The 19113-nt window shown below is 36.9% G+C and overlaps 1 protein-coding gene across 1 annotated transcript in view; it reads left to right on the plus strand.

Moving 5' to 3' along the window:
• The window catches only part of SLC2A13 (solute carrier family 2 (facilitated glucose transporter), member 13), a gene marked incomplete at its 5' end in the record, with an annotated part of 532905 nt that overhangs the window by 113861 nt on the left and 399931 nt on the right, over window positions 1-19113 (plus strand). Inside the window, one exon of the mRNA XM_010841619.1 lies at window positions 11706-11914. Within this exon, the coding sequence (XP_010839921.1) occupies window positions 11706-11914 (209 nt within the window). The remainder of the gene's footprint in view (window positions 1-11705; window positions 11915-19113) is intronic.

Consider the following 19113-nt stretch of genomic DNA (forward strand, 5'->3'; position numbering starts at 1 on the left):
CACTCAATATGCCAGCAAGTTTGGAAAATTCAGCAGTGGCCACAGGACTGGAAAAGGTCCATTTTCATTCCAATCCCAAAGAAAGGCAATGCCAAAGAATGCTCAAACTACCACACAATTGCACTCATCTCACACGCTAGTAAAGTAATGCTCAAAATTCTCCAAGCCAGGCTTCAGCAATATGTGAACCGTGAACGTCCTGATGTTCAAGCTGGTTTTAGAAAAGGCAGAGGAACCAGAGATCAAATTGCCAACATCCGCTGGATCATGGAAGAAGCAAGAGAGTTCCAGAAAGACATCTATTTCTGCTTTATTGACTATGCCAAAGCCTTTGACTGTGTGGATCACAATAAACTGTGGAAAATTCTGAAAGAGAAGGGAATACCAGGTACCTGATCTGCCTCTTGAGAAATCTGTATGCAGGTCAGGAAGCAACAGTTAGAACTGGACATGGAACAACAGACTGGTTCCAAATAGGAAAAGGAGTACATCAACGCTGTATATTGTCACCCTGCTTATTTAACTTACATGCAGAGTACATCATGAGAAATGCTGGACTGGAAGAAACACAAGCTGGAATCAAGATTGCTGGGAGAAATATCAATAACCTCAGATATGCAGATAACACCACCTTTATGGCAGAAAGTGAAGAGGAACTCAAAAGCCTCTTGATGAAAGTGAAAATGGAGAGTAAAAAAGTTGGCTTAAAGCTCAACATTCAGAAAACGAAGATCATGGCATCCAGTCCCATCGCTTCATGGGAAATAGATGGGGAAACAGTGGAAACAGTGTCAGACTTTATTGTTTTGGGCTCCAAAATCTTTACAGATGGTGACTGCAGCCATGAAATTAAAAGACGCTTACTCCTTGGAAGGAAAGTTATGAACAACCTAGATAGAATATTCAAAAGCAGAGACATTACTTTGCCAACAAAGGTTCGTCTAGTCAAGGCTATGGTTTTTCCTGTGGTCATGTATGGATGTGAGAGTTGGACTGTGAAGAAGGCTGAGCACTGAAGAATTGATGCTTTTGAACTGTGGTGTTGGAGAAGACTCTTGAGAGTCCCTTGGATTGCAAGGAGATCCAACCAGTCCATTCTGAAGGAGATCAGCCCTGGGATTTCTTTGGAAGGAATGATGCTAAAACTGAAACTCCAGTACTTTGGCCACCTCATGCGAAGAGCTGACTCATTGGAAAAGACTCTGATGCTGGGAAGGATTGGGGGCAAGAGGAGAAGGGGATGACAGAGGATGAGATGGCTGGATGGCATCACTGACTCGATGGACATGAGTCTCAGTGAACTCCGGGAGTTGGTGATGGACAGGGAGGCCTGGCATGCTGCGATTCATGGGGTCACAAAGAGCTGGACACGACTGAGCGACTGAACTGATCTGATCCACTGAGCCACCAGGGAAGTCTCAATTTGAATCTTATATTGGCTCCTTGCTTTATATTCCTTTTCTGCAATGGTCAGTCATAATTTAAATGTTGTTTTTACCATCACACTTTTTCTAATATCCTCCGTTGAAATAATTTTTCTCCTTACTGTTACACTGTGACTAAATGTCAATCATAGCAATTATATAATACTATTCCATTCCACGATTACTAGGTATAAATTCCTTGAAGCAAGGACATGTCTCTTGATCATTTGTGTATCTCCATAATCTCAAATGTAGAGCTTTGCATATAGAAGATATTCAGAGTTTGAAAAAAGAGGGTATATATATATATATATAGGTATGGCTGTGTGCACATTATTTTCTGCACTCTTACTGTGAATTTTGTACAAGTCTTGATGCATATTGCCATGTTGTTTAAAACTATCTAATATCTCTGCCGAAACCACATTCATTTATTTAAATAGCATCTGATCTCATTCTATCAAAGCTAGTGTATCTTGCTGATCCTACTGTGACTACAACACTAAATATCCTCAGCCAAGCTAAGTGCCTTGAAAAATGCCGGGCTGGATGAAGGACAAGCTGGAATCAAGATTGCCAGGAGAAATGTCAGTAACCTCAGATATGCAGATGACACCTCCCATATGGCAGAAAGTGAAGAGGAACTGAAGAGCCTCTTGATGAAAGTGAAAGAGGAGAGTAAAAAAGCTGGCTTAAAATTCAACATTCAAAGAACTAAGATCATGGCATCTGGTCCCATCACTTCATGCAAATAGATGGGGAAACAATGGAAACAGTGACAGAAAATAAAAGACTTTATTTTCTTGGGCTCCAAAATCACTGCAGATGGTGATTGCAGCCATGAAATTTTCTTCCTTGGAAGAAAAGCTATGACTGACCTAGATAGCATATTAAAAAGCAGAAATATTACTTTGCTGACAAAGGTCCATCTAGGTAAAGCTATGGTTTTTCCAGTAGTCATGTATGGATGTGAGAGTTGGACCATAAGGAAAGCTGAGTGCTGAAGAATTGATGCTTTTGAACTGTGGTGTTGGAGAAGACTCTTGAGAGTCCCTTGGACAGCAAAGAGATCAAACCAGTCAATCCTAAAGGAGATCAGTCCTGAATATTCATTGGAAGGACTGATGCTGAAGCTCTAGTACTTTGGCCACCTAATGAGAAGAACTGACTCATTGGAAAAGACCCAGATGCTGGAAAAGATTGAAGGCAGGAGGAGAAGGGAACAACAGACCATGAGATGGTTGGGTGGTATCACTGACTCAATAGACATGAGTTTGAGAAACCTCCAGGAGTTGGTGATGGACAGTGAGGCCTGGAGTGGTGCAGTCCATGGGGTCTCAAAGAGTTGTACACGACTGAGCAACTGCACTGAATTGAAGCCACTTGCCTTGTGTATTGACCTCAGATTTCTTTCAGAGTAGTTTTCCCTAAATTCTAGATAAAGTTAATATTTGCTTTGGCTTATGTCTATGTTTATACCTATGGCTGATTTTTTTTAACATAGACTCATTTACTAAGTAACACAAAAATTGCTCATTTGCTGCTGATGTATCATTTTTTTTTTTTTACTAGAGAGAATACAACTTGACACATTAATTTTTTTGTATTATTTACCCCCAGCTGTGTGTCTCTTGTTGTTCTGTCTCCCATCAAATTTTCAAGTGTATTAGTCATTGATAATATGAATCATCATTAATGAATACAGAATATAGCCCTTAATGGCAGAAGAAAATTAACTTCTTAGCTTGAGGTCTTAATTAGGCAGTGTTTTATTTCTTTAAATAATTTTTTTATTGAGATATAGTAGATTTACAATGTTGTATTAGTTTCAGATAAACTTGAAAGTGAATCGTTTATACAAGTGCATGTATCTATTCTTTTTTAGATTCTTTTCCCATATAGACTGTTATAGAATATTGAATAGAGATCCCTGTCCTAGGTCCTTATTAGTTATCTATTTTATGTATGGTAGTGTATATGTGTCAATTTCAGTCTCCCAATTTATTCCTCCCCCCCTTACCTGCTGGAAGCCATAAATTTATTACCTATGTCTGTTACTCTATTTTAGTTTTGTAGATAAGTTCATTTGCAGCCTTTTTAAGGCAGTATAATTCTTATTTTAAGTTCTTCTGAGTGATGAACAAAACTTTAAAAATATATTATGAAGTAAGTTGTTATAACTGTAGCAGATAGTAAAATTCAGTACTGTGTTCTTGCATTTAAAACTTTTTCATTAAGTAAGACATACATAAATCATAACTTATGTTTGATGACTATTGAGTAAATATTTTATTATTAATATTTAAATGTGGCTGTTTCTTTTGTAAATCCAAGAATAGAGATTTTGGAGTAAATGTATTACTCATGTATTATTACTTAAAGAATATGAGAAATATATGAAAAAACTCAAAATCCATAGGACTCTTGAACATCAAGAGTAGCTCTAGATATAGGGCTGAAGGACTGTGTTTTTGGATGCGGTTTGAATGGATTGGCTTATGCCTTTTTAAGGGGAAATTCTTACCAGTCTGTATAGAGTATAACGATCAATATATTGGAAAGTTGCTGCTTGGGGAGATGTTTTTGGATTTACACAATACTGCCACTCTAATTATGGAGAAGGCAATGGCATCCCACTCCAGTACTCTTGCCTGGAAAATGCCATGGACAGAGGAGCCTGGTGGGCTGCAGTCCATGGGGTCACTAAGAGTTGGACACGACTGAGCGACTTCACTTTCACTTTTCACTTTCATGCATTGGAGAAGGAAATGGCAACCCACTCCAGTGTTCTTGCCTGGAGAATCCCAGGGACAGGGGAGCCTGGTGGGCTGCTGTCTCTGGGGTCGCACAGAGTTGGACACGACTGAAGTGACTTAGCAGCAGCAGCAGCAGCACTCTAATTAAGTTTGTTCATGATGCTCAACTTCTTAGAGTTTGGCACTTAACTTACATTCAAATGTTTGAAGTTCAGCCTTAGCATTCTAAGTAAGCATAAAGTAACATAAACCTTCATAAAGTAACATTTTCAAAGAATTTACTGATTCTAACTGCTGACTCGTTCTACGATATTCAGTGAAACGTTTCAGGAAAAAAAAAGATTTAAAGTTTAAATCATAATTACATGTGAAAGGATGCCAGTTTGAAATTGTAAAGTTTTAAAGAATAATGCACAGCATCTTAGTATTTATGATACAGTATTCCTCTAATATATTTGTGTTCTTAGAAATGGGTTAACATAATATTCTTATTTCTAAATGAATAGAAAATAGATATAAATGCAAACTAGAAGATAAAGAATGGAGGTAAAACTGTTACAATAACAAATACATTTTTTCCCATTTATTATAAGACAGTATTCTATATTATTAGAGGATATTGCTAAAAACCCTCCCTGTACGCAAGACAGTTTCAGAGATTGTGTTTTGAAAAATATCAAGATTCTCTATGACTAGAAAAATGTGATGATTTGGCTTAAAAAATGTAAATTTTTAACAACCTGAGGTCTAGAGACAGGTAAGGAAGTAATTATTGAGCTGCACCTTAATGCTCTCATGGCTCATTAGGAGGATAATTGGTTAAATGACTGCAGTGTCCAAAAAAATCTTTACTGTGCTTTTCCACATGAAAATGTCTTCTGTTAGTAGAATCCAGCACCTCAAGAGCAAATAAAAATAATTTTATACAGTTTGTTTTATTTTTTTATTTTTATTTTTTAATTTAATTTTATTTTTAAACTTAACAATATTGTATTAGTTTTGCCAAATATCGAAATGAATCCGCCACAGGTATACCTGTGTTCCCCATCCTGAACCCTCCTCCCTCCTCCCTCCCCATACCCTCCCTCTGGGTCATCCCATTTAAATATAACACTTTATAATACAATTCCCCTAGCTGTGATAGTCTTTCTGTTATAGCTTGACTTACAATTAAAGCCATAAATCGTATGTCATATAAAGGGACTTCCCAGGTGGCGCTAGTGGTAAAGAACTTGTGTGCCCATTCAGGCAATGTAAGAGACGCAGGTTCGATTCCTGGGTCGGGAAGATCCCCTGGAGGAGAAAATGGCAATCCACTCCAGTATTCTTGCCTGGAAAATTCCATGAACATAGGAGCTTGGCAGGCTACAGTCCATGGGGTCAAAAAGAGTCAGACACAACTGAAACGACTTAGCACAGCCCAGCCCAGTTTGTCATATAAAACATTTTAAAAGGATCAACTCTCAAGTCAAAATTTTGTTGCTCCAATCATCTTTTAAATTATCTGTTGTCTTACTGTCTAGTTTTTCCTGTATGAAAAGTTTACCTGTATAGATTAAAGAAAAATGAAATCAAAATTCAGTTTGGCATAGTCAACAGTAGAAGTTTACCCTTACAAATTATATTTTAGTAGTCAGCTGTTCTCATAGAAAGACTCTGGTGTTGAGAAGATAAAAGGATACTTGGTTTGCCACTAGTGGGTCAGTGTTGTTAAGTCCAGTTTGCAGATCCCTAGCCCAGTGGGTGCCGAGCCCAATGCTGTGCTACGTTTGGCAAGACCGGGGAGGACAGCACTCAGAGGCTCTTTCTGCTTTTGTTGCTGCAGGGCTTTACTGAGATGTGTTAACAACACTGAGAGATGTGTAAACAACAAACTTCTGAAGCGATCCTTCAAAGTATTTAAATATGAGACTAATATGAATGTATGCCCCCTTTTATGAATTTTATCAAGTAATTGTTAAACATTTATTGTAGCTTAACTTAAAAGAAATATTTATTATAGGGAGCCTGGGTTTTAATCCTAATTCTACTGCATGCTAGTTCTATATCTTCTTTGTGCCTTGTTTCTGTGTCTTTAAAATGGTAATAATAATGATGCCTATGTCCTACGGTTGTTTTGAGATAAATAAGTTAAGATATGTTAATTCCTTTGAGCAGTGGTTGGCACACAGTAACTGGTGCTAGTGCTATGTGTCAGCTATTACTTTTGCTGTTACTGTGAAATGATCATATGTCCAAGCTGAGTTTATACCTTCAAGTAGATTTTCATGAATTTGGAACATAATTAACATCACTGTGGAACTACTAGAGATAAATAATAGGTTCATCTGTTAACTGTGTTATCAGATAACCATTTTGTCATCAGTTCAGAGAAGGGCAGTTATGAACTGCAAAATACTGTGTCTTAAATGTTCATCTGTTCGAGGATGCTTGTCTTTCATTTCATAGGTGAGAGCAATGTGATTCCTTTAAGACAAGATTGATTGTAAATGTTCAGTTCAGTGAAGGACTTGTTTGGTTCTGTGTGAGGAACAGGCCATCTGATAGCAGCAGCTTAGCAGGTCTGCTCAGCCTTAGTGTAGAAGGTTGACACCTAGGAATGAACGATGTTTGGTTTACAGTTTCAGTTCCTGACACTGGGAAGGCTTAATCTGAGATGAAACCAGGCTTGTCTCCCTTGTTGATAGTTGGTCCAAACACACAATTTGAAAGTATTGCTTAGTATTGGAGGTTCCTGTCTTAGTTGTCTATTGTGCAGGTCCTGGTACTGGTAGTTGTACCAGAAAATAGCTCATTTGTTAACTTAAGTTTAGAAAGTTTTAAAAGGTATCTTTCTATGAGTGATCTTGTTACTAAAGAGAATGCTAAAGATTTTAGGATTCATGAAGGCTTGGCACATTTTCTTGAGTCAACCTCCTTTCCCATTCTTTCAGCTTGATGTGCTGTCTGGCCTCTAGAATGTAAATGGCATTTGCTTAAAATGTGGACCTTGAGTGCTTATTGTTCACTTTCACCCTCTGGGTTTTTAAAACACTTAGATCAGTGGTTTTCGGCCATGAAGGCACATTAGTACCACCTTGGGAACTTTTAAGAAAATAGAATTCCCTGGTCTTAAAGCCCAGACCAATTAGTCTGAATCTCTGGGGTGGTTGGGACCTGGATGCTGGTATGTTTTAAAAGCCTCTTGGGTGATTCTAATGTGTAGCCAGGGTTTAGAACTCTTGATTTGACTTATAATAAGGAAATATCCCATGTCAGGGGGCTACTTGTTTGTTTGGGAATTGCCTGCCTGGTTTATCAGTGTACTCTTGTCATTCATCTGGTTTCCTTGGATTTAGAGGACTCTTGGTGAATCTATAGCAGTGCTTTAACTAGCCTAGATTGTATGCAGGTCAAGAAGCAACAGTTAGAACTGGGCATGGAACAATAGACTGGTTCCAAATTGGGAAAGGAATATGTCAAGGCTGTATATTGTCACCCTGTTTATTTAACTTATATGCAGAGTACATCGTGCAAAATGCTGGGCTGGATGAATCACAAGCTGGAATCAGATTGCTGGGAGAGATATCAATAACCTCAGATATGCAGATGATGCCGCTCTTAGGGTAGAACGTGAAGAACTAAAGAGCCTCTTGATGAAAGTGAAAGAAGAGAGTGAAAAAGCTGGCTTAAAACTCAACATTCAAAAAATGAAGATCATGGCATCTGGTCCCATCATGGATGCAAAGATGAGGAAATAGATGCAAATAGATGGGGAAACAATGGAAACAGTGACCGATTTTATGTTCTTGGGCTCCAAAATCACTGCAGATGGTGACTGCAGCCATGAAATTAAAAGACGCTTGCTCCTTGAAAGAAAAGCTATGACCAACCTGGACAGCATATTGAAAAGCAGAGACATTACTTTGCTGACAAAGGTCCAAAGTAATGGTTTTTCTAGTAGTCATGTATGGATGTGGGAGTTGGACCATAAAGAAAGCTGAGTGCTGAAGAATTAATGCTTTTGAAATGTGGTGTTGAAGAAGACTCTTGAGAGTTTCTTGGACTGCAAGGAGATAAAACCATTCAATGCTAAAGGAAATCAGTCCTGAATATTCATTGGAAAGACTGATGCTGAAGCTGAAGCTCCAATACTTTGGCCACCTGATGTGAAGAACTGAGTCGTTGGGAAAGACCCTGAGGCTGCGAAAGAGTCAAGGCAGGAGGAGAAGGGGATGACAGAGGATGAGATGGGTTTTATGTCATCACCAACTTGATGGACATGAGTTTGAGCAAGCTCTGGGTGTTGGTGATGGACAGGGGAGCTCACTGTGCTGCATTCCATGGGATCACAAAGAGTCGGACATGACTGAGCAACTGAACTGAAAATAAGCTTCTTTGTTTTACTTTTAAAAGAGAAATCTTAGGATGTAAATGTATAAAACGTGTTTATCTTGACCAGTCTCTGAAAATAGGCTTTAATTTCCTTAAAATTTGGCAGTAGAATGTGAGTTTCTTTTTCTTATCCTGGTATTAAGTCATTGAATTGTAAATGTCAGATCTAGACTCTTTGTATTTGGAAATTTCAGAAGACTGGAGGGCTAAAGTATTCTGTCTCCTACAGCTGGCTTAGAAAACAAGCTAATATGTATGTTTGTGTTTTTCTTTTCCCTTTTCTCCTCTTCTTTTTTCTTTTAATTTTTAAAAAAGTTTATGTTCTGGGATTAAATAGTGCATAATGAAGTGTACCAGGGAAGCCTACAATAGTGCAAAGTATTACGTGAGCATCTTTGGGTCTAAAAATGATTCAGTTTCTTTATTCATTTCAGTGCTTCTTTGAAGTATTTAGTGTATCCCTTTAATCTTCATTCATCACTAAAGGGGGTTTGGAGAACAGAATAAAAGATCGAGAAAGGTATAAAGAAAAGAACATAAAGAGTTTCATCTTTAGTACTTTTCTTATTTATTTCCTAATTCAATATATTTGGTTTCTACTTTATTTGTTGTTGTTCAGTTGCCAACTTGTGTCTGATTCTTTGTGACCCCATTAGCTGCAGCATGCCAGGCTTCCCTGTCCTTCACTCTCTCCTTGAGTTTGCTCAAACTCGTGTCCATTGAGTCAGTGATGCCGTCTGACCATCTCATCCTTTGTTGCCCTCTTCTCGTCTTGCCTTCAATCTTTCCCAGCATCAGGGTCTTCCAATCAGTAAGCTCTTGAAGTCATCTTTTTATTGCTTTTCTTTTAAGTAATTGGGAGTGTAGGATAATCTTTTCTCTTAAATTTTTAAAGAGAAAACACAACTGAATAGAAATTTCATTCATTTACAGTATTAAAACATACATTTAAGTAACAGATTGGGTTATACAAATTAACATCGTAAAGGAAAGAGGCCAGAAATATACATTTGTGTGAGCTAATCTTTTAAGTTCTCATCAAATGAGTCTTCTTCAGAAGAAAAGGTTTGGTTATATCTTGAATTACAAAAATGTAGTTTCTTGGAAAGAATTACTCTGTAAGTAACCTTGCAGACCTAAATGACCCAGTAGGGTTTTGCATAAAATGTTATTATAGAAATGTGAAACAGTTATTTTCTGTTTAGTTTTTATAGACTGTTTATATTGTATAGCTGCTCTGTATCATTTCACAAAACATTTACTAAATGCCCACTGTGCAAGATAGTTTATAAGGTCCTTTGCTGAATACATGGTTAAATATGCAATCAAGTGAAATAGGCAAATGATTTATTATAATATAAGGTATAATGACATAAATTGAGGTTAAAAATGTTTTGTAGGTGAGCTGAGGAAGGAATGATTCAGTATTGGTGTAATTTTCAAAATTAATGGATTAAAGTATGAAACATGTCTAATAAGATCTTTATTAAGTGATTTATTTAGTCAGTCTTTCATAAACACTTTACTTTCTATATCTTAGTTAATTTTTCTGAGTGTATTTGTTGCTACAATTTGTCATAAGAGATACTCTGAACACTCATGTAGCAGTTGTATTTTGCTTTTCTACTCTTTTTGGAATTAAAATGAAATTGCCTGGAAAATAATAGACTTGTGCACAAGATATGTGTTTGGAGTCTTCAGGATTGCTGTACTTTTGGTTTAGTATAGCTTAACACCCAGTGTGAAGAACTGACTCATTGGAAAAGACCCTGATGCTGGGAAAGACTGAAGGCAGGAGGAGAAGGGGATGACCAAGGTTGAGATGGTTGGATGGTATCACCAACTTGATGGACATGAGTTTGAGCAAGCTCCAGGAGTTGATGATGGACAGGGAAGCCTGGCACGCTGCAGTCCATGGGGTCACAAAGATTCAGACATGACTGAGCAATTGAACTGAACTGAAAAGTTAGAGTAGCTTTGAAAAGTGTATTGAGTCAGGTGGATTCTCATTAATTTATGGGTTATTATGTAATCAGGACTGGCCTTCTGAGCTCTGCCACCATATATCTACCATGGAAAATATTCTGGAAACCTGGATCAGTAGGAAACATCCAAGTGTCCTAGATTGTTGTTTTTTTTTTTTTTTTTAAGTTGCTCAGTCGTGTCTAACTCTTCTAGATTCATAGAAGCCATCAGTTTAAAGAGGCCTTGAAGTTTATGTAGCATAACTCAGTTTAAAAGGATTGAGGCCTGGAGATGTTAGGACATTAGTCCAGTGGTCAGAACAATTTGAAGAGATCTTGATATTGATATATTCATATTTATATTTTTGTTATTTCTCTGGTGGATTTAAAGTGGTGTGCTTATTTGCTATTTAGAGTTTTGCCAGTCATTAAGAATAGACACTTATGTTGATGTATGGCAAAAACCATCACAATATTGTAATTATCCTACAATTAAAATAAGAACAGATGTCTGAAAAAAAGGACAAATGAAACAACATAAGTAGCTTTTTCACATTCCTAAACATTTTAATAATCGTTATTTGCATCTGACTATATTTTTTCTGCTATCGGCTGCTATATGCTTTCCTAACTCTCTGTCCTTCCCCATCTCCTTGTCTTTTTTAAAAAACGAAGTGCTTTTTGCCTGAAAATGTATGTTGCTTGATGGCAAAATGAAATCATAACTGGTTATTTACAGAAAAGAAATAACTGTAAAGAAATCTGAGCATATATTTTAATGAACAGTGTATCTTTTAACCAGATATTAGAGAACTTTGTCTTAACCCCATGTTTATATTGTAAATTGCAAAATTATAGTAGTATTAGATAGGAATGGTGATTATGGTGTTTTGCATGTTGTGTTTGCTTCAGAATGCATAGCCTTAATGAATATGACTTTTGTCCATTCCTTTTCATTGTAATTTGTGGGAGAGAGAAAGAATCAGATTTTCTCATTTTTCGATTTCCTGCTACAGTATAAGAATGTCATTATTTCTGATGACAGACATATATATATATGATGAAAAGAAAATCTTTCTAATTTTTACCATTATATGTTATTCCAATGTGGTAAATGCAAACCTTTTATTCATACTCAGCATTTATAAGACCACATTTTACAGCAATATATTGATTTCTTATTGCAGGTACATGCTGGGACTTGCAGCAATTCCAGCAGTTATACAGTTTTTTGGCTTTCTCTTTTTACCTGAAAGCCCTCGATGGCTTATTCAGAAAGGACAGACTCAAAAGGCCCGTAGAATTTTATCTCAGATGCGTGGTAACCAAACCATTGATGAGGAGTATGATAGTATCAAAAACAACATTGAAGAAGAGGAAAAAGAGGTTGGCTCAGGTATGTGGATTATATATATATATTAATTTTAAGACTACATAATAATTTTACTTATAAATCATATTCTTTTAATTTTATTTATATATCTAAATGATGAAGTGGTTCTATATGTATAACTAAGCCAAAATAAATATATTTGAATTTCAAAAGCAAATAATTGTGGTATAAAAGAATGAAAAAAATTCCCAGAATGCCACTGTCCTCACATAATTTTTATTTTTGTGGTTTCTTTTAAATCAGATATACTTGATATAGGTGTCATTTTGTATGGGGGGACATTTTTTGAGTATATTTTACATGTAAATATATATAAAGATAAACCTGCATTATTGACGTGTCATAAATAAAAAGTCAGCATGAACTATTGTCAAAATAAAACACTTAAGTAAAATTAAATACCTTGTTTACATATGCTACATTAATTTCCATACTAATGTTTTCCATACTAATTAATTTCCACACTAAGACTAAGCATATAGCTTCGTATACTAGTTATGGAATAGTTTTGCATTTACCTGTTTTCATTAAAATGTTTGTGTAATCACAATTTCACTATGTCAGAAACCAAAAAAAAAAAGCAAGTTTCTGGTTAATTTATGTTGATGAATATAATTTCAGAGAAGAAATCATATAGGGATTTAAAAATTCTCAGACAGGATCTATAATCTTGACAGCTTGATTTGGGTCAGCAATTTGCCAGAATTTTATGATGGGAATAAAACAGATATTTTACAATGCCTGTTGGATTCACATTCCCCAAAATTGTCTCATTTTCTCTCAACTTTCCTTCTGCCTCTACAGTAATTGGTTGTTCAATGGAGATGCTTAACTTATATTAAAATGGTTATTCATACATGAAAAAATACCAAACACAAACACACCCCTTTATTGATATGTCTTACACAAGTCTTGGGAGGTCTGCTCACTGACCTCTCTTACTATTCTTTGGATACTGAAGAAACAGTAGAATGAATGCTCTTCAGAAACTGGTCCCTCTGGTAGCCGTACATGTGTGCATGTGTGCTTAGTTGCTCAGTCGTGTCCGACTCTTTGCGACCCCGTGGACTATAGCCTGTCAGGCTCCTCTGTTCGTGGGATTTCCCAGGCAAGAATACTGGAGTGGGTTGCCATGCCCTCCTCCAGGGGATCTTCCCAACCCAGAGACTGAACCCACATCTCTAATAACTCTTGTATTGGCAAGCAGGTTCTTCACTCTAGTGCCAACCTGGGAAGCCCAAGTACTCTGCACATTAGTGCATATATTAGAGAGAATTTTGCGTCAACAAAATAATTCATTTTTATGGGTTCAGGATTGTATTAGGTTTTAAAATATAATTTCAAATGTTAATTTAAATTACAAATAACTTATTTTATGCTTCTGACTAAATTCCTTTCATCAGTTACTTGAATTAAATATGAGGTTGCTTTTGTAGTAATCAGTACACTTGAAACCCATGTGCTAATGTGTGAGTGGAAATATTTGTTGAGTATTAGGTTATATTAAATACTACTTAGAACATAAGTTTTTATTAGTCTATGTGAGGGGTAGGACAACAATTCAATTAAAAAAAACCAAACATGTTCTTGTTTTGGAGTGGGTATACCACAGAGTCTACTACACAGCTTTGAATATGCAGCTTCATTTTAACTACTTAAGAATTTGTCTGACTGGTCTAACCATGCAGTTGTTGACACTGCACATTGCCTCTCATGACTATTTGGAATGTATAGTCAAATGGGTTTTTATAGATACTTGAGGTACACAGGATTGCAATTATCTGCATCTGCTTTGGTGGTGGTTGTGGTGGTTTAGTTGCTAAGTCATATCCAGCTCTTGGGACCCCAAGAGTTGGGGCCTGCCAGACTCCTCTGTCCATGGGATTCTCCAGGCAAGAATACTGGAGTGGGTTGCCATTTCCTTCTCCAGAGATTGAACCCAGGTCTCCTGCATTGCAGGCAGATTCTTTACTAACTGAGCTATGAGAGAAGCCCCACTTTAATTTTTATCAGAAGTCTTTGGGAACTACTTACTGTGTTTAAGCTATTTAAATATTAGCTATTTAATCATTTCCATTGAGCTATTTAATCATTTCCTCATTAAACATTGCTTTATATGTACATTTGGCACAAATTTTCTTTTTAAATTATATACATAAATGTATTTGTTATACATTACACATTCATTGAAAATTTAAAGAAAAGGCAGCCATCATTTCAAAGACAAAGTTGCAGAAATCTTAATACTGTGTTATTCACTGAATCTCAATATGTCTTATGCTTGATTAAATATTATAAACTTTATAACTAATAGGATTAATAATTTATCCATTTCTGATTTGTATTATTTGAGTACTATCATCTTGCTTACTTTTAAAACTAATCCATTGTTCTTTTATAAAGGTAAAGAATTAATAGCATTATGGCATGAATGCACACAGTTTTGCCCATGTTACATGACACCAGAAACTTGGGCCTTTATTTTTGTTATTGAGGAATCTGACCACAATAAAACATGTTTTGCACAGTATCAATTTTATCGCATCATTTTCATGTCCATGAGCAAAACTGTGTCAGTTCAGTTGGAAAATAGAGAGCAGTGCTAGAATTTGCCTTAACAACCAGGATGTCTTGCCCTCAGTCACTTTACATTTGAAGATAGGCTACATGGACTATTACACATGAAGAAACAGCTAACTTTGAAATAAAAATGTTCTGGCTCAGAGAAGATTCAGCCATTGTGTCGGAGGATTAGAGAGTGATGTATGTCAATCAGTCCATGGATTCTGTTGAGATGAATTTCAAGCCATGACTTGGAGCCCAGAAACTCTGGGTGGTGGAAGACAGTTGTTTGGAGGGAAGAACCTTGACCTAGGCACTGTGTATACCCTGATATTCCAGGAGGGTAGAAAGTAGTTGTTTAATAATAAATAATAAAACTTTTTCTTTTAGGCAGAAATATTTTATCATCAGACATGGTGGCTTAGTTTCCTGCTACCTGTGAGCGTGCTAAATCTGATTCCAGATCAGTAAACCACATCCTTCTCTCAGAGTTCCCGGTGGATTTGTGACTTGTGACTGTTGTACTACTTAGTGAAGTGAAAGTCTCTCAGTCGTGTCCGACACTTTGTGACCCTGTGGAATTCTCCAGGCCAAAATACTGTAGTGGGTAGCCCTTCCCTTCTCTAGAGGATCTTCCCAACCCAGGGATTGAACCCAGGTCTCCCTCATTGCAGGTGTACCTTCTCTTTTTGTGAATTTTTTTTCCCCTTGATCACTTGAATTTAAATTTGCCCTCTTTGAGGAAAATAGGGATAGTGGCTGAATTATGTATTAATTTTTTTTGATGTATGAAATGTCAGTGTATATGGGGCTTAATTACTACTGGGTTCAAAACACAGTTTATGACTTTAAGCAGTGAATATTGTGGCTTCTCTGACCAGGTCAGCAGCAGAGATGAGGCTCATAGGCTGTGCTTGGAATAGGATGGGGTTTATAAAATAAAATGGGGTTTCATCTCTTCTGCACGTGGCATGAAGGTCGACCTCAAATTAGGTCCTATTTGCCTTAGGCAACAGATACAAAAATATTGCTTTGATTTATGTCAAAGATTATTCTCTGTTTTCTTTTGGAAGTTTTATGGTTTCCAATTGTACATCTAGGTCTTTAATCCATTCTGAGTTTATTTTTAAATATGATGTGAGAAAACGTTCTAATTTTATTCTTTTATATGTAGTTATCCAGTTTTTCCAGCACCACTTATTAAAAAGACTGTATTTTCCTCATTGTGTATTCTTGCCTCCTTGTCATAGATTGACCAACCATAAATGTGTGAGTTTATTTCTGGGCTCTCTATTCTCTATTCATTGTTCTGCCTGTCTATTTTGTGGTCAGTACCATACTGTTTTGATGATTTTGTAGGAAGTCAGGAAGAAAGATTCCTCCAACTGTTATTTTTTTCAATATTGTTTTGGCTTTTCAATGTCTTTTGTGTTTCCATAAACATCTTAAAATTACTTATTTCTGTGAAGTGTACCACTGGTAGTTTGATAGGGATTGCATTGAATCTGTAGATTGTCTTGGGTAGTGTGGTCATTTTAACAATACTAATTCTTCCCATCCATCAACATGGTATATCTTTGCATCAGTTTGTATCATCTTCCATTTCTTTCACAGTGTTTTATAGTTTTCTGAGTACAGGTATTTTATCTCCATAGTTAAATTTATTCCCTAGGTATTTTTTTTAATGTGATGGCAAGTGGGATTTAAAAAAAGTCTCATTTTTGATTTTATTGTTATGTGTTTCTATATATTAAATTTGTATCCTGTAACTTTATGAATTGATGAACTCTAGTGCTTTTTCCGGAGAAGGCAATGGCACTGCACTCCAGTACTCTTGCCTGGAAAATCTCACGGACAGAGGAGCCTGGTAGGCTGCTGTCCATGGGGTCACTAAGAGTCGGATAGACTGAGCGTCTTCACTTTCACTTTTCACTTTCATGTATTGGAGAAGGAAATGGCAACCCACTCCAGTGTTCTTGCCTGGAGAATCCCAGGGACGGGGGAGCCTCGTGGGCTGCCGTCTATGGGGTCGCACAGAGTCGGACACGACTGAAGCGACTTAGCAGCAGCAGCAGTGCTTTTTCAGGGGCATCTTTAGGATTTTCAGTGTATAGTACCATATCATCTGCAAACGGTGACCATTTTACTTCTTTCTTTCAGATTTGGATTCCTTTTATTTTTTCTTCTTCTTGACTGTGGCTGGGACATCTGAAAAAAGTGACGAGAGAAGGCTTTCTTACCTTCTTCCTGATCTTATAGAAAGTCCTTTCAATTTTCACTGTTGAGTATGCCATTAGCTGTGGGTTTGTCATAAATGGTTTTATTATGTTGAAGTATGTCCCCTGTATACCCACTTTGTGGAGAGTTTTTAGTCACAAATGGATGCTGAATTATGTCAAAAGATTTTTCTGCATCTGTTGAGATTATCATATGATTTTTATTCTTCACTTTGTTAATGTGGTATATCACATTAATTGATTTGTGGATATTTAGCCATCTCTGGAATAAATTCCACTTGATCATGGTGTGTGATTCTTCTAATGTATTGTTATATTTGGTTTGCTATTATTTTGTTGAGGATTTTTGCATGTGTGTTCATCAGTGATAATGGCCTGTAATTTTTTTTTAATATATATATTTCTGTTTGGTTTTGGTATCAGAGTTATTCTTGTCTTGTAGAATGAGTTTGGAAGCATTCATTCCTCTGTAATTTTTGGCAATAGTTTGAGAATGACAGGTGCTAACTCTTTTATAAATGTTTGGTAGAATTCACCTGTGAAGCCATCTGGTCTAGGTGTTTGTTAGTTGAGAGTTTTTGATTATTGATTCAATTTCATTTCTGGTAATCAGTCTGTTTCTATTTTCTATTTCATTCTGGTCAGTCTTGAGGGCTTGTACATTTCTAGGAACTTGTCCATTTGTTCTAGATTATTCATTTTATTGGCATATAATCATTCATACTGTCCTTTGTATTTCTGTGTTGTTGGTTGTAAGTATTCCTTTTTCATATCTGATATAATTTGATTGGGTCCTCTCTCCTTTTTTGTTGATCAGTCTGACTTAAACTTATCAATTTTGTTTGTCTTTTTAAAGAGCTGGCTCTTCGTCTCATTGATCTCTTCTATTATTTTTTTAGTCTCTATTTTATTTATGTCTGTAATTCTCTGGTCTTTGATTTCTTTCCTTTGGCTAACTTTGGGTATTCTTTGTCTTTCTTTTTCCAGTTCCTTAGGTATAAGGTTAGGTTGTTTATTTGAGATTTTTTTCATTTCCTGAGCTTTGTTTGTATCACCATAAATTTCCCTCATAGAACTGCTTTTGCTACATCCCATAGATTTTGAATCATTGTGTTTTGTTTTCACTTGTCTGAAGGTGTGTGTGTGTGTGTGTGTCTTTAGATCTGAAATTAGGCCATTCTAGATAGCATATATGGGCTTTCTTGGTAGCTCAGCTGGTAAAGAATCTGCTTGCAACTCAGGAGACCACATTTTGATTCCTGGGTCGGGAAGATACCCCTGGAGAAAGAATAGGCTGCCCACTCCAGTATTCTTGGGCTTCCCTGGTGGCTCAGGCAGTAAAGAATATGCCTGCAATTCAGAAGACCTGGGTTCGATCCCTGGGTTGGGAGAATCACCTGGAGGAGGGCATGGCAACCCTCTCTAGTATTCTTGCCTGGAGAATGTCCATGGACGGAAGAGCCTGGTGGGCTACAGTCCAGGGGGTCTCAAAGAGTCAGACAGGACTGAGCAAGTTAAGCACAGCACAGATAACATATATATGGGTATGTTTTGTATCTGTGTCCTTTCATGAGAGCATGTAGTCTGTTTAAATTGAAAATAATTATTGGTAATTAGGTACCTACTGCCTTTTAGTTTTATTTTTTAACTTTACAATATTGTATTGGTTTTGCCATATATCAAAATGAATCCGCCACAGGTATACATGTGTTCCCCATCCTAAACCCTCCTCCCTCCTTCCTCCCCATACCATCCCTCTGGGTCGTCCCAGTGTACCAGCCCCAAGCATCCAGTATCGTGCATCGAACCTGGACTGGCGACTCGTTTCATATATGATATTATACATGTTTCAATGCCATTCTCCCAAATCATCCCACCCTCTCCCTCTCCCACAAGTCCAAAGACTGTTCTATACATCAGTGTCTCTTTTGCTGTCTCGTATACAGGGTTATTGTTACCATCTTTCTAAATTCCACATATATGTGTTAGTATAGAGATACCAAAGGAATATTTCCTGCAAAGATGAACTCGATAAAGGACAGAAATGGAATGGACCTAACAGAAGCAGAAAATATTAAGAAGAGACGGCAAGAATACACAAAAGAACTGTACAAAAAAGATCTTCACGACCCAGATAATCACAATGGTGTGATCACTGACCTAGAGCCAGACATCCTGGAATGTGAAGTCAAGTGGGCCTTAGAAAGCATCACTACAAACAAAGCTAGTGGAGGTGATGGAATTCCAGTTGAGCTCTTTCAAATCCTGAAAGACGATGCTGTGAAAGTGCTGCACTCAATATGCCAGCAAGTTTGGAAAACTCAGCAGTGGCCACAGGACTGGAAAAGGTCAGTTTTCATTCCAATCCCAAAGAAAGGCAATGTCAAAGAATGCTCAAACTAC

This window comes from Bison bison, unplaced genomic scaffold, assembly GCF_000754665.1.
Source record: "Bison bison bison isolate TAMUID 2011002044 unplaced genomic scaffold, Bison_UMD1.0 scf7180017864163, whole genome shotgun sequence".
NCBI classification, from domain to species: Eukaryota; Metazoa; Chordata; class Mammalia; order Artiodactyla; family Bovidae; genus Bison; species Bison bison.